Below are 24,847 nucleotides of genomic sequence, written 5' to 3' on the forward strand. Positions count from 1 at the left end.
GGTTGAATACAGGATTCAATTCCAGAAAACGGATTCATCCAGTTGAGGTAAAGGTTGGTCAAATTTTCTCAGCCAGCAGCATCTCTTGACGGGGGATAACTTACGGGTTAGCTCGTTGGGAATTCCCTTTCCACAAAATAAGCTGCAGCGGGCAAATGGAGGCGGCGGCGTCCACGCAAGGAGAGAAACGAAAGCGAAAAGCAGTCCGCTTCTTGGACGGAGCACCGGGCGAGTGGAGCAAACCGCGGCCTGTTTATTTCGCAGTATTGCACAACGTCCCAGAGCCAACTCAGCCAAAAGGTGGAGGGGAATCTGTCGCTTTGCTGAGCTGGTTGGGAGAGGACGACAACTTCTCCAAGTTCCGCTTTGAGGCTCACCCGAGGAGATATGGGTGTGTTGTGCTGACCGATCAAGTCGCCGTGCCCGTCGCTTTCCACCAGGGAAAAAATCCAGCTTAATTTTTGCGGAGGAAAAGGAACCGCCCGCCGCCGTTGGCCAGGCGGGAAAGCCCGACTTCATCCCGGCACAAGGGTTTTTCCAACTCGTAGTTAGGGAAGTATCTGGCCGCGGCTGCCGGCGAGGAAGGTTGGAGCGGAACAGCAGGACGGGGCTGGGGTGGGGGACGCAGCGGTGGCTGTCTGACTCGCCACAAGGACGTCGCCGGAGTGGGTCCGACCTCGTGTCCGGGCCCTGCGCGGGAACGGAAGGGCGCGTGGGTGGGGGGCCAAGAGGCACGTGCGCGGGGAAGAAAGAGAGACCTTCGCGGCCCCGGCTGCCCTCTGAGAGGAAATCGTCCCCCGGAGGGAGCAGTTTCTCTTCTGCCTCTTCTGGAAAGGACGCCTAGAGGCTTCGTCCTGCCCCCTCCCGCCCCCCGCCGGGTTAAAGTTTTGTGACTTCAGGCGCTTTTATGACTTCACCCGCTTGGCGGGTCGTAGTAACCCCTATGAGCTGGCGCGGCCTCTCTGCCTCCATGCCTGGTGGCGGGGAGAGGGAGCCGTTAATCCCGCGGGGCGGCCGCTGGTGGCGCAGGATGCCCTGCTTCACGAAAGGCGCGGCCTTCATCCCCACGCTGCTGGTCTCCTGGTCGTCGGCTGCCTTCCTCGTCTCCTACGCGATCGCCGTGCTCAGCGGCCATGTGGAGCCGCTCTTCCCGTACATCAGGTGAGTGGTCGAGGAAGGAGAAGGGTGCCCCCTTTTGGCCTCGTCGCCGCGCAGGTAAGCTCTCGCTGGTTGGGGCAACAACCAGCCCACTAAGCGACACTATCCAGTGGTTAAATCCGTCGAAATCAAGTGGGGAGGTAAAGCACCTCGTGTCTGACGGTTGCCCCACATGGGATGAAGTGAGGTGGGTCACTTCTGCCTGTTTTTGGAACGTGGTCCGGCTGAGATATGCCCAGGCCGCCGCCGCCATGATGTTCTAACTCTCCACCACTTGAACACCTGGATCTATACTTTCCTACATTTAAAAGGGCGGTCAGGTCATTTCATTCTACTGGTTCTGTAATCTGAGCTAAGGAGGAGATAAGCTTCCGGGGAGGTGGTGGAGGACCGTTAGCACCAGAGAGCCAAAGGCATGATGCAGTTATGCTGTTTTCTTCTCCACTGATTTTTTTCAGCGTTGTTTTGGTGGAAAAAAGCAGGGAGATTTAGAACAGGTGGTGCTGTTATGTGGACCCCCCTCTCAGAAATGTCTGGAATGAGGCCCTTCAGATTAAAAACTGATCTGGTGCTTCTAACTCATAGGAAGTGTGAAAACTAGGAACCTAAAAAAAAAAGGGACAGCAGGGAAAGCACCTCTTCAGGAGTTTCCAAATGCTTAAAAACAGTTTCACTTTGGTCTCATGACTGGGAACGAAGAAGGTACAGGGTTTAGAACAGAACAGTCAGCTGTATTGCCAGTCAGTTGTCTCTCCTGTAGGGATGCAGTGGAGGAATTTTTTTTTACTATGCAGCCCCCATCCAGATCTGGCCCATTTTCACACTCAATTTTTCCTTTGCCAACTTTTCCTAATGTACAAAAATTGGTCTTGTTTCTTCAGTTTTCAGAGAGTTATCCTACAGACAAATGGTCAGACACATTCCCAAGCACCTTTATGTAATTTCTTTAACACATTATTTTGGGCTGGAAAGACAGGTAATGAGAGGGTTGGGTGAGAATCCTTTCTAAGGTGCTAATGAAGCCTTTTTCTACCTGATTATCTATCTACAACAGCCTTTCTCAACCTTTTGACCCTGGAGGAACTCTTGAAATATTTTTCAGGCCTCAGGGAACCCCTGCACATTCAGGCTCAAATATAGGCCACAAGTACAAAATTATTGTATTTGTTTCATGGTATATATGCCTCTATATATGCATTAAGCATGTTCTTAAACTAAAAACAAAGAATGAAACTTGCTTCTTTAATGTGAAGTTGCCCGAATTTGAAATATTTTTTCAAATAAATTGTGATCTCCCAGGGAACCCCTAGTGACCTCTCACAGAACCCTGCTGAGAAATCCTGATCTACAGTATCTCAGGAGAACTCCTAACAACTCAGACTGAAATTCTGTTACAGCCCCAATATATCTGAACATCATCAGGTTGGGGAGGCAGGGTTAATTCTTGTCCTTTTTTTTTTTTTTTTTGCTTTTAATCTGGGAATACATTAAAAAATAATGCCTTCAAATTGCAATCCCAACTGATACAGTTTATTTAATGATCTCGTTCTGCTCTCTATATATTGGAGCTGAGAGGCCTCTTCTAAAATTTAAAGATACAATGCTAGGTATATGTTCTCAAAAGTAAGCCAAAATGATTTCAGTGCAATTTATGCTCTCTACTAAGTGTATTTGAAATTACATTTAAGTAGTGTTCTCAAATCACTAGAAAGACAGCTAGTGTAATCTAACAGAAATAGAATGAACACTGTCTTTTATTACACCAGGTATATCATGTCTGGGCTGCAATCTGGAGCACCACTAGACATAAAATAATGCAGAAAAACAGCTCTTTGCTGCCATCTAGTAGTTACTCAAGCCTTGTTCTTTCCCTCTCTGCAAGCCTTTGTTGATCATAGTGACAATGGCTGTTTACACTGTGAAAACAACTCTGGGTATTTCCCAACTAAAGGCATTGAGCGCCATCTACTGGAGGTGGATGGGTAGGAGTTTTGTGTCATTTTTCTGGTAAGGAATTTAACCCTATCAAAATGCAGGTTTTTAGCAAGAGAAAAAAGTATTTGTACATGATTTCAGTGGTCATCAGTTGCCCCTATTCTACTGACAGTAATAAACTTAAGGAAAAAACAAATCACAAACTCTTCTGCATATCTGTTCCAGCAAGTTCCATTTTCTAACAATTTGCACATCTATAATATTTTGAAAGTCTGGAAATCTTTGTCTGGAGTAATTAAGAACTATTTTTCATCAGTAGGGCAGGAAAATTGTTCTTTATAGCCAGTAGATGGAGATGAAAGAAAGTGAAGGATATGGAATCATCTGCTGGTACAGGTTTCTGTGTTCTTACTTGTCAAATCTACAGATTACCATCTGAATTTCCTTGTTTTTCCTTCTCTTCATTCGTGGCCATGTAAACTGTGAAAGCCCATGGGTAGTTCTGTGACCTACCTTCCTTCCTTCCTTCCTTCCTTCCTTCCTTCCTTCCTTCCTTCCTTCCTTCCTTCCTTCCTTCCTTCCTTCCTTCCTATTGAACTGATTACTGGCAGTTTCCAGTATGAATCAAACAAATTTTTTTGCTAGAATTGATTGATTGATATCTATCAGACTTACAGAACTTCATCGTAAGTAAACAGAAAGAATCTTTCTAAGATAGCCATGCTGTGCCATGACTGAAAAAGTAGAATGTATTTGCAGTTAGTTGCATGTAACAATTTGAAAGGACCATTGTACAATCACCTTTTCCCTTCAAGATTATCCCCCAACTTTCGTACATATAATATACTGTGCTGGTTAATGACTTCAATACAGTTATTTTTTATATAATATACTTATCCATATTCTCATATGTGCAGTCATACAGATACATATCTTTCATATCTTGTTTGTCCACTTGGTTGCTCTGTTGTCCTTTCTGTTTGCCACCATTGTAGTTTATTCATTCAGTCGCTTCCGACTCTTCGTGACTTCATGGACCAGCCTGCACCAGAGCTTCCTGTAGGTCGTCGCCTACACCTCCCCAGCTCCCCCAAGGTCGAGTCTGCCACCTCTAGAATGTCATCCATCCATCTTGCCCTTGGTCGGCCCCTCTTCCTTTTGCCTTCCACTCTCCCTAGCATCAGCATCTTCTCCAGGGTGTCCTGTCTTCTCATTACGTGGCCAAAGTATTTCAATTTTGCCTTTAACATAATTCCAAGTGAGCAGTCTGGCCTTATTTCCTGGAGTACTCTAACCCTAATCTATTACCTTTTTCTATATTTGTGAGGGCACTTTAGGAAAATAGGTAAGGGATAGTTGGAATCTTGATCAAATTTGATTTGCATTATGCATAGCTATATTGCGGGGGGAAGGTTGCTAGAGAAAACTTGTAGGAATAGGCAGCACAGCTGTGGGCAAAGGAGACAATATAGTGGGAAGTCTGGTTTAAGCTTAATTTTAGGCGTGCAAGTTTACAAGATTTATCAGAATCTGGCCTGAATTTTTTTTTTTATTTTTTTTTTTAAGCAGGAATTTTGGTGGTACCATATCTTAACAAAAAGGAAACTGTCCACTCAGGTAGAAGGAGAACCACCATAAAATGGTGCTCCCAGCTCCCAACCTTACAGACAGTCTAGCAAGATACCATGGTCAATAATACTGAATATCAAGGGATGTACTTCCCCCATCCAGGTCCCAATAAATGCCAACCAGGGTGACCAATTCTATTTCTGTCTCATGATTTGGCCTGAATCCTGACAGTGAAGATAATTAGTTCCTTTCAGGATTCTCTGTAACTGAATTGCCATTATCTTCTCAATAACATTATGTAAAAATGGAAAATTAGAGATTGGGTGAAAGTTGTCAGAAACAATCAGATCTAAGGAAGCCATCTTCAAAAGGAGACATAACTACTGCCTCCTTCAAGACAAGTAGCATTACTTCCTCCTTCAGAAAAGTGTTGATGGTTTCCCAGATCCAGCCAATGCAAGGAGGACATTGGTCCAGCCTACATGTAGCAAAATTCATACTATACAGAATCTAATTCACTTCTTGAGCTCAGCAAGCATAAAAGAATCCCTGAAGAAAAACATAAGACCCACACAGTGGACTTTGTCTAGTTGGTGTCTAGACTAGAGCAGATATGCAACTTTGACTGATTGATTACCATCAAGCCAATGTCAATTCTTAGCAACCACATGCATAGGAAATGATCTGACCATGGCAAAGACAGATGTCAGTGTCCTCCATCATAAGATTATATCTCATCAACTCTGCAGTAAAGACAGATCCTGCATGTGCCAGAGCAAAGATTAACTGAGATAAATTACATGTTCACATCTTGAGTTATATATGAAAAAGGAGGGATAAAACTTGTATAAAAATAATTTTTCCTTCATGATTGGTTTTCATTTACTAACATTTAGTACTGAAGTTAAAAGATACCATTTAATGACATTTCTTCTAAATCCAATACAAAGGAATGATACTGAATAGTTTTAATTATTTGCAATGCACTTACAACAGTAAGTGTTTCAGAAGAAATTCCAGTTGTACTTTGGTCATGGGTACAGCAGATTCCATTCTCATCTTACATAGAGCTCTTAAAGGTTTTGAAGTGATGACAATTCAGTATAGTATTTAGGTGGTACCAGTTAGTCTTTAGTTGCAGAAATACTTCAAATTTGTCACAAGTGTTCTCAAAGCTCATTTCTAACTAAATAGTGAATTAATTAAAGTAAGGATATTTTTGAAAGTTACATGAACAAAATTAATATTTCATTGTCATAAACATTGAGGGAATTCAATTGATGGTTGGCAGAGGCAAAATTTCTATATTTCTGTTTGGGACCAAACTACATGTGACAGAAAATTAGGTTTATTATTTTTACTTCAGAGCAGTCAGAGAGTCGTCCAGTCCCTTTTGGGAGATGGGCGGTGATAGATTTGATAAATAAATAAATGAACGAACTAGCTATGTCCTGTTTTTGGGGGGATGAGAGGAATGACAGAAGTTTTGGCATGCTTATGATTAGATTGGGAAAACACAGGTTGAAGAATTGCTAAAACTGTTGGCTCTGCAAAAAGAATATTGGTAGATATGACTGGGATTTTTAACATTAGGTGTACATTAGTTCGTGGTAAGTCTAATTTCTAATAAATAAAATTTTGGAATTAAACGCTATGAGAATCACAGTGGAAATGAAAAAAAGAAATGAACATATTTTGTGGGGTCTGCTTCAAGTACTTCGGACTGAATATGTAGTGTCATAAATAGACTGCAAACTGTAACCAAGTACCAAGCAGCTATTTGGCATGCTAATTTTGGTAGCCCCACTTGTTAGCTCAGATATGTAGGAGATGGAATTCAAGCCTCTTTTCCCATCAGGAATAGATTAGAACTGTCAAACCATACAGATTTAGCTATCTCTTGGACCATTAGCTGTGCCCAAGAGTATATGGCTGGTCCACTCATTTGAATAAGCTTATTCATATTTCAGGCTTAGGACCTATTGGGTTACCGTTTTTTTAATGATCCACACATTTTGAAAAAAAAGTTATTTTTGTCAGTTCTTAATAATTAAAGTGAGAATTACATTGATATACTTAAGCATTTCAAATGAAAAATAGCCTTGTCTAAGTGTGTACCAGAACAGCCTTCCTAGGAAGTTAGATCAATTGAAGAAAATTAAACTTCCGTTCCAGTACATAAGCATAGAAACACGCTGCAATCTTAGGCATGTATGTTAGATGATGAATGAGTCTTGTTAAAAATTACAAGTGCCTACATTACAAAGTACTTATTATTTTTTGGGGACATGTCTCATAAATGGCCATGGAAATTGTGCCTTTCTCTGGGTTGCTAGTATTTCTTTGCCTTGAGTTATTAGTTATAAAACTGAGTTATTAGTTATAAAAGCTATTTGTCTTTTTTTAGTCATCACCTGTTCTACAATTAGCCCTTCTATCAAAATGTAATATATTTAGCTATCATTATCAATTTAATTAGATGTATATAGGTCTATGTAGTCACCAGGAGTCAACCTTGACTTGAGGAAGATTTTACTTTACATAAATGTTTATTAAATATTGCACATTAAATGTTGCCCTTTTTATTTGTGTTAGTGATACAGGAGCAAAACCTCCAGAAAGTGGTATCTTTGGATTTATGGTTAATGTTTCTGCATTCCTAGGTATGTAAGTATTTATACTTATTAATTAATTAAATTATCTTTAAGAGTTGTATGGGTAAAAATATTGCAAATAACCCTTTCTCCAGATGGATGTAGCACCAGCACCAGGATTTATAGGTTAAAGTAATTCATTTATACATAATACTTTACAAATTTCATTTATTAACCTGGAGTAAAATAAGCCTTCTGTAATCCATAAATAATCAAGAAGAAGAAGTAGAGAGAGGGTGTGATATGTTAAGAACAAGGACTTTTATGGAAATGAGTTTCAAACTATAAATAGTACTGTAGCTATATACTTACAGGTGTAGGAAGATGTGTAAAAAATAAAGCATGAGGAACTAACAAAATCACATATCTTCATAACTGCATAGAATTTGGACAGCTTTCAAATGAAGTGTTTCCAGCATCTTTCAGAGATGCTGTATAGCTAGCCCATCTTTCTTCCTTAGTGCAGGAGGGTTGCAAACAGAAGACGACAACACCTGTATCATCCATAGTTATGTGCATGAGGAAGTGTGATTGTACCATAAAAGCCTCAGCTGGAAACACCCTTGCTAATGGAATACCTGGAACCTGCATGATGATCTGTCTTTTATATCTCTTCTGTGGTTAACTAACAAAAATATATGCTTGAAGATCATCAAATAAATCTTGATTGTGGTTCATGGCTGTATATCTTGACTAGCAATTTGACTAATCACAGGTGTCCTTGCCCTACTATTTAAATATACAGACTGGAATATTTACTCTGCCCTATAATGTATATCTAGGATTGTTGTGGAATAATTTCAGACATGTTTTTTAAGTCGCGTTTTGTGTTTTTAAGGTATGTGACACAGTATTTCAAGCTCTGACCAGAACAGAGTAGAGTAGAACAATTACATCTGTGATGTGGACTGTATGCTCCTGTTAATGCACCCCATTTGTTTTTTAGCAGCTGTATTACGCTGCTGGCTTTCATTTCACAAGGACGCTCAGGTCCTTTTCATATACATACCACCAAGTTCGATCTCCTCCATCCAATATTAGTGCCTTTAATTTTTCCTACTGAAATGCATAACTTTTATATTTTTCATAGTTAAATTCTGTTCTATTAATTTCAGCTCACTGTTGAAGCCTGTGTAGAATTTTTTAAATCCTCTCTCTTCCCACCCCACCCAGCTTGGTGTAATTTGCAAACTTGATAAGTATCTCCTCAACTCCCTTATCCAAGTCATTGATAAAAATGTTGAGCAGTAAGTGTCCCAGGATAGAGCCTGTGGTGCTCCACTTGATACTTCCCACCAAGCTGGAGCATTACAAGCATTTTTGGGGTGCAGTTATTCAGACAGTTATGAGTACATCTAATAGTAGTATCACCAATATTTTATAATTTTATTAAGGAAAATTTTCTTTATTAAGGAAAATTTGCATTTCAGCAAAGTGGTTGACAAAAATCTGTCAACCACTTTGCTGTAATGCAAATACATTATAAGTATTCCCCCAGTTAAAGAAGAGAGACAGTGATTATTTGTTTGTGACAGGCCATACTGGCTTCTGTTGATTATAGCATATCTATCCAAGTGCTCACAAATATGCTGCTTGATCATCTGTTCAAAGACCTTGCCCAGTATAGTCATCAAGCTGCCTGGTCTGGTTCTCCTTCCCCGCTTTAAAGATGGGCATGAAATTTGCTGTCCTACAGTCTTCTGGGAGCTCCAAAGACTAGTTCAGTGAACATCTTTACTAGTTTCCTTAGTATCCTAGGATATATTCCATCTGGCCCCGGAGACTTGAATTCATTTAAATTAGCTAGGTTCTCTTTTATTTTCTTCTTATTTGTCCTAAGTTGCTGTTTCTTATTTCCCCCATAATGATGACCAGCTATGGCTCCATTTGCTTTCTAATAAAAGATAGACACAAAATAGGAGTTTAAAAATTCTGTCTTCTAACCATTGCCCATTACAGTTCACCAGTTTTTCTTGAAATGGATCTACAGCTCCCTTGCCTTTTTTATATGTTTTTTTTCAACATACGCAAAGAACCCTTTTTTGGATTTGGTGTATCTTGAAAGCAACAGCTCATTCTGGGCTTTAGCCTTTCTGACACAGTTCCTATAGTTTTTGAATACAGTTTTATATTGTTCTTTGGTTATGTGCCCCTCCTTCCATTCCCTATTTTTGCCTCTTATTCTTTTCAGCATTTAAAGAGCTTTGCCTGTATCAATGCAGACATCTTCAGGTATCTCCTTTTTTTCTTCTAGGAATTGTAGATGTTCCTTTAGTATCTTATTTTATAGGATTTTTTAAATAGTAATTTTATTAAAAATTACAATTATAACAGTAAAAACTAATACAAACTAAAAAAAGAAAAGAAAAAATAGAAGGTGCAGAAAAGAAAGAAAAAGAGAAACAATAGAAAGAGAAAAGAAAGAAAAAATAAAAATATAGTAAAAAAATATATATATATAAAGAAATGACTTCCCCCTTCATCACAAGTATAAATGATTTTAGTAACTTATCACCTTCTCCTAAAATACAACAAATGAGCTCTTCTTCCCATATCCCATCTCTTTATCTATAAACAAATCCATGAAGCCTCATCATTTTAGTCCTGATGTCAGCAAAAGTCCATTAAGCATTACCAGAGATAACAACATATCTATTTTAATCTTGATCAAATAAACCAACTTTATATTCCTTCCTTTTACTTCAACAATCTTGATCTTTAGTCCCTTCAAATAATGTCCTAAAACTTGATTTCTTTTTGTTTTTCTATGTCCCTTCTCACAAAATTCTTCAAAACTTTAACAAGCCCCCTTTGTAAATCCAATGTAGGAAAATTATCCAGGTCACTCTCTTGGTTTGTTATTTGTTTATCCCTTTTAATTATTAAGATGTCAGCCCATTTCTTTTGTATGCCCAGTGTAACATCTTTTTACATATTCTTGTAGCCTGTCATGTTTAAATCCATTTTCAAATCAGTCTCGGTCTTGTCAGGTAGAACTTGTTCCTCTTCCATAACATCTTTTAAACACAGTCTATCTATAGAGGCAGACACTATTAAAATTAATTTATAGGTCCATTGTTCAAAAATATCCTTCAATATGTCTAATAATAAAATATTTTGCTTCATTCTGTAATTGTAAGTTGAGTTTAAATGTTCTTCTCATTTAATTATAATCTTTAGTTCCCTCTAGTGTCCAATTTTAAAGTCATTATTTTTTAAAAAATCAAAACAAAAGCATTTTCCCACAGGAAGGATTCTTTATAATTAATTCCAAAATCTTATTTCAAATTTAAAGTCTGTTTGTAACTTTCTGAAATCAAAGTTTTAATCACCCTTTTTTGGTTTATTCCAATTTTTAAAAAAATGTCTTAAACTTGCAGTTAAAACTTCTTTCGCTAAGGGTTGAAGGAAACTCACCTGGTGCTGTAAAACTTGTCAAACCAAAGGCTCTTAATAGCTGAAAAGCAATTAATAAGCGATTCCTGAAAGTGATTAGAAAAGGAAGTATGCAAACTTAGTTTCCTTTCAAAGGTGCTGACCATGGTTTGAGCAAGATGGTTATTCCCTCATCTCCCAGCACTCTAAACTCACAGGTCTGGAAACAGTTGTCTGGAGCACTTGTGGGCAATCTCAAGTCCTCTCCTTGTCTGAATTATAAAGAGCTGGTCTACTTGGTGGCTCTTCATTCTGCCGCAGTCATCAGCTCCACTTTTCATGTCTTTTCAGTCTGCCATTTCTTCCTCAGAAGTCAAGGATTTCAGGTCACTGGATTGAGCCTACTTTCCCATGGAACTCATTGAAATCCAATCTTCAGGAGTCCAGTATGCAGGTCTGACTCCTACTAATACCTCCTTCTCTAGATATCATACATTCAAAGACAACTTTATCACGTTACCAATGTTCCAGACACCTTCACTTCCTCAACCCACTCTTCCTTCTCTTCATGAGAATTAGATGCAGGATAGCAGATCCCATTGTTCTTTCTTCCACCTTCTGGCAAATGAAGCTGTCAGCAAGAGAAGACAAGAATTTGTTGGATATCTGACTTTTGGCAGAGTTTGGATTCCCGTGAGCTGTCTGGATAATTGGAATCCCCCATTATCACTATCGCATGCCTCTTTGAAAGACTGGTCATGTGACAAAGAAAAGCCTCATTTCTATTTTCTGCTTGCCCAGGCAATTTGTAATAAACTCCCCTGACAGTCTCTTACCCAAACATTTTCCATGGGATTTTCATGCTCCTATTCCTGAATTTCTGTTAAGTATGTATTTTTCTTTGCCTAAAATACAATACTCCAGTTTTTTGTTGATTATCTTAATTTTTGATCAAATCAGATCTTTATTACGGTCATAGACCAGCATAAGGAAGGTGGGGTACAGTATAGTGATTGAAAAAAATAAAGGATACCTCAAGAGCAAAAATAAAAATCCAAAAAATATAAGAAAAGGTAGAAGATATAAAAGATATAAGAATTAAAAACTAAATGTATATATAAAAAGTGAGCATCTAAAAGAATCTAAAAGTAGGGGTAGGAGCATGAGATGGGTATAGGGGAGCATAAAAGGTTAGTTTGTGGAAGACTACAAGTAATCCTTGCTTACCGACTGCCTTGTTTAGCAACTGTTCAAAGTTAACAATAAAAAAAAAAGCTTTGCGGCCAGTCGTCTCATTTACAACCATTGCAGTGTCCCACGGTCACATTATTGCTATTCTCATACTTTGCAACAAGCAGATTTAACAGAGAACACAGAAGTAAAATTGTAAGTCACGGTCACAGGATTCTTTTCTTAATGACTGCGGCACTTCACGTAATGACCAAATGGGAAGTAAGATCATTAGGCTGTCGTTGTGACATGATTCTCCGCTTAGGAACCGAGTTGCTGGTCTCAATTTTGGTCACTAAGCGAGGACTACCTGTATATCTATCAAGTTACAAAGCATTCTAATATGGCAGACTAGGTGCTCATTAAATCTATATAGCACAGGTTATCATCCAACAAATTTTGAGCACTGCTGCACAGAACGTGGCAGCCCTATATGTTGTAGCTGGGTTGGTATCTGAAAGCAACGGGATAGTGTAAATTGTCCTGTGTGCCCTGGGTATTTATGCAGTAATGGTGAGATGAGGCTAGTACAAATGTTTCTTAGTACAGGCACTGGAGAAGCACATGCTCTGTTTTTTCTGCGTGTCCAGAGTCACAGGGGCATTGTCTCTCCAAATAAGGAATCTTCCTGTATCATCCTTCAAGGATAGCTGAGGGGAGGGCATGACATCCTGAGTGAGTAAAGCCCCTTCTGTGCTTAGGTACTTGGAGTTTAGTTAGATGCACCACAAGGGAGGCAGAGTACCTGCTGGATTCACTGACAATAATGTTTGGGGTTCTGGCTAGATCCAGTTGGTGCTCTGTGTCTGCTACACACTGTATAGTAAGTGCTTTGGCCTGGTCATATCCCATGCTCAGTAGGAGACTTGGAGAGAAGCCCAAGGATGAAATTTTAGTTGCCATTGCCTGTTTCCATGTAGAATGAAAATCATCACTCATAGTTAATGGGACACGGCCAAAGGGGAAAAAAAATTGAGCCAATAGTTGAATATGGTCACCTACACTCAGGCCTCCACTTTCATGAAGCCTGTCTCTAGTTGCAGGGTAGCATTAGAGATACAACTAGGGACTTGAAGAACTGGTCTTAGAATTTGGATTGTAGAAGTTCTAATGGTGCAGAATTGGAGAAGGAACCCAGCTGGGCACCATAGAGATGTTATTGGCTTGGCTTCAAATAATTTGAAAGCTGCAAGTATGTAGTGGCTACGTCTTGTGTTAAGGGATTTAAGGATGGCAGATGAGCTCCTCTGTGCATTTTCCCTGTGGGCTTTCCTTCTGCTGGCAAAATGAAGGACTACCCTCAAGTATTTGAAACAGGAGATCTGCTCAATCTATGCTCTAGGAATGGCTCTTGGGCCTTTTGGCAAATGCCTTGATTTTTTCTGATAACTGAGTTCTAGCTAGTCTTCTCTGCAGTACTGTGCTGGTGCTCTTTTAAGTCCAATAGGTACTTTCAGATGCTCTTGAGTGTGGTCCCTTCACGTAGCATACATATTAAAAGAAACAGATGTCGGTCAGTCGAGGACGCCTCCAGCTTTCCCCATAATTTAGCTTGTGATATGGAATCAGATACTGCTTTGAACTCTATGAAAGTGGCATAGAGGGAGGTTGTGTTGTGGGAGGAATATTTTTCAATGAGATGATGGTATACAAGGCACTGATCAATGGTGGATTGGCCTTCCCTAAAGCCAGCTTGCTTCTCTGCAAATATGTTTTGTTGTTCCAGCCAGTCCTGGAACAGTATCTTGTTTGAGACATTGTAGGTGTCTTGCTGATTGTGTGCAGGAGACTAATTGGTCTATAATTAGCAGGATCATGCTTTTCCCCTTTTTTATATATAGGGACAATGATCACAAGCCCCCAATCCTTGCCATAGATGTCAGTGCAGTTAAAGAGTGAGGCCAGAGTAGGGGCTTAAATTTTTGTTAACCAAGATCATCTTGATGGGGAAAATTAGGAACATATATTTCATAATACTTGTTTTCTCACTGTAAGATGGAATGACACTGTTCTCCTTTATTAGGGAAAATAAAGGGCCACGGTTGGGGAAATAAAAGGCATTGGATGAAGGTATAACTGTGATTCCTAGTAATCCCAAATATTTAACACAATGTCAGTCCTTGATCGGCATAGCCCTGACCTGAATTTTACTTCTTGATCAGCTTAGAATGGGATGGATTATTGGAAAATAATTTGGGGGGGGGAGCCCAGATTTCTTTTTAAGCCACCACATTATGATTACTGTTACACTTGAAAGCTCCATATAATATATTCATTATCTTAGTAAAATTATTCTCTTTTCTGTGTTGTCAGGACCAAAGTCACTTTTGTGTTGCATTATGTGTCTTTAGGCCAGTTTCTGAATATTTTTCTCATTTTTTTAGGTGCAGTTACAATGTATACAAAATATTTAATTGTAAAGAAGCAAAATGATGTGACACATTTTGTTTCCCCTTATTTCAACTCATTGACATTATATGTTGGAGTTCTGGGTTGTATTGGAATGGGCATTGTTGCAAGTTTTCAGGTATGTATCAAAGATATGTTTATATTTTATTTATTACACTGATATTCTATTCTTCCTTCAAGTGGCTTACAGATTATTAAGAATATTATATGAGCATTAAGAGTGTTCATATGACCAGCCTTTAAAATAACTTAGCATATATCAAGAGAGAATCAGAGCAATATAGTTATTCCCTTCTCCAGAGAAAGCATCAGCTTAAAAATCTCTATCAGAAGCATCATGTAGAAATAAAATAGAATAGTAGTTCCTGCAGTGTAGTCACCTAGCTGGTAATTTGAGACTGTCCTGTCAGCTGGAACACTCTGCAATCAGATGCCCAGTTCACTAGAGGCAACCTGTATATGTTCAGTAGATCCTTCCCTCTAAACATGGCCCTCAAACAAGGACAGTATTAAGATCATGAGATAGAACAAGCACATACATTTATCCTTCCTTTCATTTGTTCTTAGCTGAATAGTGTAATAATGCCTGTCCTAAATAATTAAAACTACAGTAGATATGCATGTTATGCAGAACAGAGACCCCCAGGTTAATGGCACTGTTACCAATAAGGTTTTTGCCCTAGACAATGTTCTTCCTCTCAGTAGGGTCTCTTCTGATGACCTCTGGAAATAAATGAAAGAAGTGGTTTTGGAACAGATGATCCACCATTAAGTAACATGAATGAGTTGGAATTTTTGGTATCCAGTGGTATACTTCTTGTGGGAAGAAGTGATAGTTTCCAATCATTGCTTTCTAACCCTCCAAATCTTTTTCAGATAGTTAAGGGACCTTCTGGAACAAATTTAAGGCAAAGCAAGGGGAGTATAAGACAGGAAAGATTACATAATATCAGCATTTGCAAAATGTTTGATGTAGCTCAATAAGAGGTAAATCAGATCAGTGTAATACTTTATGGTTTGGGATCTAAGCAAATTTAAGATAGCAATAATGAACTACATCATGAAGTGATATAATTGTATATTCCATCTTATTCGTTTCAAGACTACAGAAACCTTATTTATTAGACTCATGGGAACCATTTAATATGGGTCATGAAGAAGGCAAGATACACTTGGAAATGGTTGACATTTAAGCAGGATAGGAATGATGATGTTATAAATTTGAGGTTTTTGTTGAACAGTCTTCAAGTGCAAACTGAACTATATTATGAAATCATTCCCAAAGTATGACATAAAGATGAGCTTTCAATAAATAAAATCAAGATTAAAGGAAACATCTGTATATAAGAACAGACTGTGATAGCCAATATCATATTTAAACATTATGTAAACTGAATAAGACCTTTCCTTCTCTGTTCTCTGTGACTCATGTTTACTATGGGTATGTGCACAATGCATAATAATGCACTGTTGATTTTCCAAAGGGCCTTTGTAATCAAGTTTTTTTTTTTTGACAAGTCAGTGGCTTTTGTTAGAAAAATCTGCCCTCTTCATAAATTACCATACAGGTAGTTGCCACTTAACGACCCTAATTGGGACCGGAATTTCCATTGCTAAGCGCAGCAGTTGTTAGGCAAAGCATTAGACGACCACACTGCTTAACCACAACAGTTCTGGTAGTCCTGGTTGTGGTCATTAGACAAGGAGCATGCTGTCATTAGGTGAAGACCTCACACTTCTCCTGCCCTGTGTGAACTGCTGGCTCCGTCCCTCTTCCTCTTCCCCCGCCGGGCCTGGTGAGCTCCCTTTGGCAGATGAGGCTCTGCCACGCTCATGTCTACTTCAACTCCCCCCACCCAGCTGTCTTCCCCACCCCCACCCCGCTCTCTTGGCTGCCCTGCACTCTGCTGCTGCTGTCCCCTGCGGTCCCTAGCTGACCTTTACTGTTGTCTTCCTCCCAATGCTGATGAGGCACGCCCAGCCAAGGCAGCTGCTAGCCCTTCACAAGGCCTCTGCAACACCTCTGAAGGGTTAGCAGCTGCCTCAGCCAGGCGAGTCTCACCAGCAGTGGGAAGAAGAAGACAACAAAGATCAGTGGAGGGCAGCAGGGGCAATGGAGTGCAGGACTGCGTAGGCAGCCAAGTGCAGGGCAGCCAAAAGGGCAGAGATGGGGGGGGAGATAGGTGGGGGGAAGCTGAAGCACACTTTGTGGTTGTAAATGCAGGTGGGCTGCCAAGTGCCTGAATTTTGATCACATGACCATGGAGGCGCTGCAATGGCCATAACTTCAAGGACCTGTTGTGACTACCATTTGTTCAGCACTGTCGTAACTTTGAATGGTCACTGAACAAATGGTCATTAAGTGAGGACTATCTATAGTCTGGATTCCTGGAATGAGTAGATCAAGACAGACAAAACTACACTAGGTTTCTTATGTAAACAGATCTGGCAAAAACTAAACTTAGGCATGGGCCTATTAGATAGATCTCCAGGGCATTGAAGCCTTGAAATCCTGCAAGAAGATAAAATTCAAGAAGCATTAAAAGATTAGGAGGCAACTTGACTTTTTTTTAGGAGTTTTCTTTTAATGAGGGTTAGTTTACTGATTTTAGATGAGACCTCAGTTTCAAATGCCTATTCAAGCCTTGAAGATCATAAAGGTGTTCCTCCTCCATCCCCGCCCCGGCCTCTGTATTGCATGTACGTATGCAAGTACGTTCAGATACCTGTCTCAATGCCAGGTAGCCCCTATTAGTTTTTATGCCTAAGGATGGCAACTGCAGTGCTGTCAAGGAAGGCTGTGTAGCTTGTATTATTCCTGCTTATTTGGACACTTCTTTTAAGTAAGATAATCAGTTACAGAGGTGTTCATATTTTAGAAGTAAATAGCTTTGGGTAGTACATATCAGATGAAAGTATCCTGTATGATGTAGTAGCAAATAAACTCTTCTAGATTTTGTACTACTATGACTAGGTTCCTTATAATACCTGTAAGGCCTTTCTAATACTTCTAGTCTGACTACACTTACTTGCTCCCTGATTATAGTCCTCTTTTGTGTACATTGACTGCAATTCTAATAAAATACAATACTTCCTCAATTGTCTTTTCAGGAATTAGCGGTTCCTTCCGTCCACGATGGAGGAGCTCTTTTGGCTTTTGTCTCTGGTGCTCTGTACATTCTTCTTCAGACAATTATCTCTTACAAATCACGTCCACAGTGGAGTACTCCATGTTTATGTCACACAAGATTATTCCTCTCCTTAATGACTTGGGTAGCTGTCATTCCCAGTATCCTTTTTACAGTATATCAATACGTCCAAGGTCTTAATCATACAAGCGCCACAGTTTTAAGTCAGCTTCCTATTTCTATATTCAGTCTTAAAATATTTCCTGAGAGGGATAAATTACACAGTTCATAACACACAAATCTGAGATACAAGCCATGTTTGTAAAATGATGAGACATGGGGAACAAAAGCAATAGACCTAAGAAGATAACTAGATGTGTAGCGTGTGCCAGCTATGTTGAAACGATTTTCAAGATAGAAGATATGTCTCCTGGATTGAAAAGTTCTGGAGTGACATCTGACTTGCAGTCATTCAGTGGGTATCGTTTAAAGAGAACTTTATCTTAAAAATTAAAATACTCATTCTTGATACTGAAATTAAGAAAGTATACCCAGACATTTTGGAACCTAAGGAAACTGTTAAATTCATTGCTTCTTTGTATTGAGTGGGCTTGCTTGTGCACAATGGTTATTGTGTACAATCACAAATCAGTTTATAATTCTATTATCAGACATCAGGTTATCTCGTCTTCATATACATGTGCCCCAATTTGATTAATGATATATTCCCTTCATTATTTCAATAAGGAATATATTGGTAAAAGGAAACTATAGTTTATATGTTTTATTTTTTTAATCAGATGTTTCCTCTTAACTCTTCTTTCCCAGTGATTGTATGTGCTTCATTAATATCCATAACAAAAATAGATTGGAATCCAGGTGAAAAGGTAAACATTTACTAGGTAAAAAAAATTAATTATTTCTACTCCTTAGGCCAGCTATTCAGTGCAGCTTAACTTTATGTGTGCAAAATATGCAATACAATAGCAGTTTTTATTACTGAGATCCTTAAGCAAACTGATAGCCAAAGCTGCTGTGAATGCATGTTGCTAATGTTATTTAGTAGGTTGTGATACTGTGTTGCTTTAAATTTTAAAGGTTGGTCTAGATACAGTCTAGATGTGTAGTCTTTTCAAACTCAGTGCTTTTTAATTCTTAAGTCAGTGATATTATAGGTCACCTGAGACATATTTGGTCAGAGTCTTAGATTTGCTAATAGTTTGGGGGAGAGTTATTCCCACCCCACATATGTGGAACCTATTATGGCTTAAGTGTGAGAAAATTAAACGTTGTAGCTAAACATTAAAAAAATACAGAGATGTTTGGAACTCTGAAAACATTTTTAGGAAGCAAGCCCTCCTTCAGAAGCATCATGGGAAAACAGAAATCAATGGGAGTATTAATGCTATGAATCTTCATCTTTGCTTAACCTTAATAAATGTATAAATTAACAATACATTTATAGATAAATAAAACTATGAGTCTTAACTCTTGCTCAGTTTTTTTCTTGGTTGCAAATATGTTTTGTCCCATTTTCCACATCGTCTTCCAGATTTGGTTAAAATATCACATAAAAATCTAATCTATATTAAGATATAATGGTATCATCCTTTTTTTTGTACACATTTTTTCTTGGTAGACACATTTTGAATATGTTTTGTTTTAAAAAACCAAAACTACATTATTAAGTTGTGAGAAGTGCAGTTTTCAATGTACAAGTGCATTCTGGTTTACGTATATATTTGAGAGCTGTGAAATTTTATATTTTTTATATACATACATACATACATACATATGTTCAAACAAAACAAATGTCTCCTGGGTAAACACTTGCACTTGGAGAATTGAGGTTTGTGTAAATTCTCCTTTCAGAGTAGTCCATGGCTATTTGCTTCTCACCCAAAGGCCAGGAATGGAAGGTTGTCAGTCTAATATTCAGAACAAAAGGACACTTTGCCAGAACTACTTGCAAATCTGAGTCTGACCAGGTATGCCTCACGCAACCTATATTGATAGAAATGCATTTTTTAAAATAATCATTGACTAAAGTGCTCTGAAGAGACGTCCATGCACACACATGGTTAAAATAATATCATCTGGTCTGACAGACCGTTTGGGACTACTCTTCCTAGAATTTTCTCTCTGATTGGAGAAAACTGAAATACGCTTTTGCAGAGAATAGATGCATAATATCTCAGCAACCTAACAGTAGTGTTGTTATCACAATGTTCTTTTAATTTGTTTTTAATGGTAATTGTGGTTGTTTTATTGATTGTTAGCTGCCCAGAGTCATCTATCAGTTGAGCAACCATATAAATCTATAGAGCCAGTCTGGTGTAGTGGTTAAGGCATCAGGCTAAAGACCAAGAGACTGTGAGTTCTAGTCCCACCTTAGGCACAAAGCCAGCTGGATGACCTTGGGCCAGTCACACACTCTCAGCCTTAGGAAGCAGGCAATGGCAAACTACTTTGAAATCTTGCCAGGAAAACTGCAGGAACCTCTCCAGGCAGTTGCCAGGAGTCTACAATGACTTGAAAGCACAACAACAACAATAATAGAATCTATATAATAAATGAAATGAAATGTCAGATCAGAATGAGATGAATGCTGTCTTATGTACGTGAGTGTAACAAGCATCAGGATACAGAGCAAAAACATTACTTTTTCAACATACTTGAGTATTGGTATGCATATAGACTTTTCAGATCTTTGCCCTGAGTTATCAGAGATGCTCTTTGTTTTAGTAAGTGAAGCAAGAAATAAGCAGGCTTCTCCCATTCATTTTTGAGAAATCCCCTGCTTAGCCTACACTGGAATGTGCCAAAGCACATGAGGTAGAATTCTGTCTCCCAGAATTGAACAGTTTTTAATTGAGGCCCAAGGGTTTCCCAAAGCATGTGTCTCATAGAGGAAAATGGCTTTGTGAGTTCTGGCCTGCTATCCTTACTCTCGGGAATGAAATAGTTGAGTAAAATAATCTGTAATCAGTAAGAAGCTACATAGTGGGGCTTGCAGATTAGGCATGGGATTGTAGAAGGAAGAAGGAAATAGAATAATTAGTGATTATGATGATTCTTCCTGACATATTTGAAGAATAAAATTTCATTAAATTAATATTGTGGATAGTGACTGCTGATTAGTGCTACATTCACTGATAGATCAACCAAGGATAACTCTTAAAGCACTTGATAAAGGGATGAGGAGAGCTTGTGCCATAATAAATCAGTTTAGTTTTGGTACCATAAAGATTCTTCATTATTTTTGTGGCAAGCAGACTATAGCTACTCTCTGAAAAGTGCTGACTCTCTACTACTATTTCTGTGCGCATGCTGGACCACAAGAGGGAGCGCTTTTTGTGTGATTTTCACAAAATGAATTGGGCTGCATCTGGTTGGTAAATGTGTCACTTCAAAATACAATGGAAAGTCAACCAAGAAGATAGTACTCAACTATTCTGTATTATTATTATTACTAATAGTAATAATAATATACAGTTTTTTGGTTCTGTTTTTATTATGACCAATGATACATATTGGCTGCAAATAAACTCTATTTTATTTGATCCCATTATTTCTTCTATCAGGATCTCTAGTAGATCTTAGCCAGAACATGCCTAATCTGTCACATTGTGGTTGCTATTTAGAACAGCAGAGTGTGTGAAAGATTTTGCTACGAGGCACAGATTTTTGAAGATGTTCTGTAAATATTCTGTTGAAAAAAATGAGTGTTGTTAAAATGGGTATATTGATTAGTTTTTGTGTCCCAGTCACAAAAGTGTTCATCTCTCACAAGAAGGGAGAAATGGTGACCATTCAGTAGGCACACTTTCCTTCTTCTATTACAATTTACAGATCAAGCCTACATGTTATGACTTACAAAAGCCCCATGAAACACTCTACTGTAGTTCTTTACCAGGGCCCCTGCATGTTTGATGGATCCATTGCTGTTTGTGCCATCCCAGCAGATAATCAAAGGAAGGTGCTTATTTAGCCCCTAGGAAAGTACCTTTTGGTCAGTTTGGCAGAACACAAATTTTCAAGCTTTTTTCCTCCTTAAAAATCTTGTCATAGAAAACATCATGAAGTCAAGAACTTACAGTTCAGTTTAAAAAATAATGATTTTAAGAAATCATGATAATTCAAAATGGCTGAAAGCAATGATTATCAAGAAAATATTCATAGCTTTTTTGGGTCCTTGTAGAAGCTTAGTAATGAAAAATTATACAGATGTGGAGTGTTTTAATACTATATTTTCATTGGGGATGAGCCACATAGAAAATGCATATTGATTTAGTGCTAAGTGTACTGAAATTCAGTAAATAAATAAGGATTGTCTTCATTAGATGACAAGAGTGCTTGATCCAGCAGGGACTTCTCTTAGTGGAATAGACAAAGGGACAGGCTTTGAAGTCCTCTTCCCAAATCTCTTCTAGAAGACTGGGGGAGAATTTTCCAGAACAACATGGGGACTGCAGGAGGAGGACAACTACTGACAATCACATCCCTTTTCCACTGATGAGGTTTCTGCTGAATCAGAGAGACTTCTGTCTGTAAAGAGACACTAATTGGATTCAGCTCTAAATGAATAAATACTTTTCTACTACACTGTGTCTGGTGTATGGTTATGTGCTGTCTCTATATTTGATTCACCTTTCATTTGCCATTGCAGTCTATTTAATGGCTTTTTATATATGTTCCTTCCACTAGGATTATATCTATCATTTTGTGAGTGCAATCTGTGAATGGACAGTAGCCTTTGGCTTTGTGTTCTTCTTCTTAACTTTTATCAGAGATTTTCAGGTAAGCATGTGGGACTATCAAGATAGCAAAATTCACTGATATAATTCATGTCCCTTTGTAGAGGCACTGATAGTTGCAAATTGCATCTCTGAGTACTTGTTTGAGCTCAAGTTTAGTGGCCAGTGTAAATACCAGCCAGTCATCTGGAAATAATATGTGGACTTACTAGAACTTACGTTTATTAGAGGTTTTGAAAGTTGGTAGAATGGGTGAAGCTGTAATGCTTCAGAAATTTTCCAAACTTGTTTGACCAGGAATGATTGCAGAATGGAAGTTTATTGCCCATATTCAGCTCTCATTAACAGTGTTAGTGCAGAAATGTATATTAGTGGGACTGTGGTGTCTTACAGGTAGTCCCAACAACTGCCTCATTCAGCAACCGTTCGAAATTATTACAGAGCTGTTCCTCAGTCACATGATCACCATTACAGTCAGTACGTGTTGTCCTGTGTCTGACCTTTTGTTTGAACAGAGAGACTAGAGAGGAAGAGATTACAAGAGAGTAAACAGACACACAATGGGGAATAAACATCAAAAACAATGCTTTGGTACTGGTAGCCGCAAGCGTGCTATGCAAACAGCCCGGTATATTCCCCATTGTGTGGTTGCTTACTCTCTTGTAATCCCTTCCTCTCCAACCTCTCTGCGAGAGGGAGGGGGAAGAAAACAAGTGATTTCTGGAGGCAATCTCTTTTGTGCCTGACCCGTTGCCCCACCCCAGACTGGAGAGATTGGAGAGGAAGGGATTACAAGAGAGGAAGCAGCCACACAATGGGGAATACACCAGGCTGTTTGTTTAGTGTGCTTGTGGCTGCCGGCGCCAGTTCATTGCTTTCGATATGTATTCCCCACTGTGTGCCTGCTTACTCACTTGTAATCCCTTCCTCTCCAAATAATGTAAATACAAACATTAATTCCCTTCTTGTTAATTATCGCAAAACCGGGGTGAGTGGGGGAGTGGTTTGGAGACAGACAAAAGCTAAGATATGAAACTGATTAGTCTTGTCAGTTTTGGGAGGGCTGTCCCAGCACTGCTGGGATGAAGTTCCAAAGGACAGGGGAGTGGGGAAGAGGGAAGCACAGTCATAGTCACGTGATTTCCCACTTAGCTATTGCTTCACTTAGCGATGGAGTTGCTGGTCCTAATTGTGGTTGCTAAATGAGGACTACCTGTATTTAGGCCTTTGCACTAGAACACAAAGGTAAGGCTGTGATGTTTAAACTGCATTAGCAAATTGTTTTAACAGTGCATTTCAGAGTTTAGCCTCAGCTATTTCATGCAGTAAATAAAGTGAATCTTCCCCTAGTTCCAAACTTGGCATCACCTTTCTGTTTACATTTAAATATGTGGTTTGTAACGAGTTGCTGATTTTTGCCTTTTCTTGTATTATTTTCTTCTAGGAAGTTACCATACAGATATCAACAGAAATACATGGAAACTTCTGACCACTTTTTGTTACAGTTAGCTGGGTTGGGGGGATTATTAAAAGAAACTGTTACAGAGAAATAGCAGTGGCCAAGGTTGACACGGCATGAACCTGATGCATCACTGCTGCAAATTCTATAATCATTGTCAAGAGAAAATGTCTTTTTAGTTTTAGGGTATTAATTTTCCTGTTTAACCAGTGTTATAATAATCTTTCGTATTTTAAAATGTATTTTCGTTTTTTTAAAGTTTTTAAATAGAGAACCTCTGAAATATGTAATCACTTCAGGAACAAATGTTCCTCTGCTGTAACCTCTCTCCTTTTTATTCATTTGGTGAATAAAGATGGTCTCAGAATGAAACTTGAGCTGCAATTCCAGTTACCAGTTACTTGGAAGATTCCAACTGAATTCAGTGGGGCTTTCTTTTAGGTGAATGTGCTTAGAGTCACATGTCAAAATGTCATGAAGTCACACCTTTAGAGGGCCAGGCTGAGGAAGATTGTTTAATATATTAGATATCAAAATGGCTATATCACAAATCAAAAATAGGTGCACGCTATTATGAAATCAGTAGAACTTCAGCAGGGAAAAACAGCTGGAACCTATAAATATCTATTAGATATAATGCCCACTGAGGTCAGTAGGAACTATGTCCAGGTAAGAGCGTAAGGATTGCTTTCATAGTTTCCCTAGAAAGCAGGTAGATTTTGTCATTATCATTAGTGATATTAATTTTGTTAGGGATTTTTATAAATAGAGGAGGAAAATTAGTGCCTGATATTGAAAACCTAGGTAAGTGATTAACATAAATACTGAGCAATATTTTTTACATGCAGAAATCAAATTTTATCTAGGTGAAAAAAATTGACACAAAAAAGTTACGTGTTGCTGCCAGACATAAAGCTGAGGGGACAGTAGCACATTGTAGATTGTAGGAATTGTAGATTATAGACATTGTAGAAATGATGTCGAGAGTAATAGGCAGAGAAAAGAATCTGCAGAAATAAGACTTTTGTTTTAGTTGTTTTGTTAAAGCAAGTATAGAGACCTTTGCCTAGAGAAAAAATTGTAAATAGCATTTTAGAAAATCCATACCCCAGGGTGTAATTATATCTTCTATTAAAAGCAACCAAACTACCAAGTCTTGAGCAAACTTTTTGT

General features: G+C 38.7%; 1 protein-coding gene across 6 annotated transcripts; it reads left to right on the forward strand.

Moving 5' to 3' along the window:
• Window positions 1–713: 713 nt before the first annotated feature.
• On the forward strand, window positions 714–24,046 carry DRAM1 (DNA damage regulated autophagy modulator 1). 6 transcript variants are annotated; one of them, XR_010068288.1, is made up of 7 exons: window positions 716–1,161; window positions 7,258–7,325; window positions 14,306–14,448; window positions 17,442–17,619; window positions 18,287–18,360; window positions 22,166–22,258; window positions 23,660–23,680. XR_010068288.1 is itself a non-coding variant. In XM_063308060.1 (7 exons), exons 1-7 carry the CDS (start codon window positions 908–910, stop codon window positions 23,702–23,704), a joined length of 840 nt encoding a protein of 279 aa, XP_063164130.1. In that variant the 5' UTR covers window positions 716–907; the 3' UTR covers window positions 23,705–24,046. The 6 variants fall into 6 exon arrangements, 5 of the variants coding, with proteins under 5 accessions (XP_063164132.1, XP_063164131.1, XP_063164130.1 ...); XM_063308060.1 differs by having other exon boundaries at window positions 18,287–18,345; window positions 23,660–24,046; XM_063308062.1 differs by lacking the exons at window positions 22,166–22,258; window positions 23,660–23,680 and adding an exon at window positions 21,892–22,063 and having other exon boundaries at window positions 714–1,161; window positions 18,287–18,345.
• The last annotated feature ends 801 nt before the right edge of the window (window positions 24,047–24,847 follow it).

Source organism: Candoia aspera, chromosome 7, assembly GCF_035149785.1.
Source record: "Candoia aspera isolate rCanAsp1 chromosome 7, rCanAsp1.hap2, whole genome shotgun sequence".
NCBI lineage: Eukaryota > Metazoa > Chordata > Lepidosauria > Squamata > Boidae > Candoia > Candoia aspera.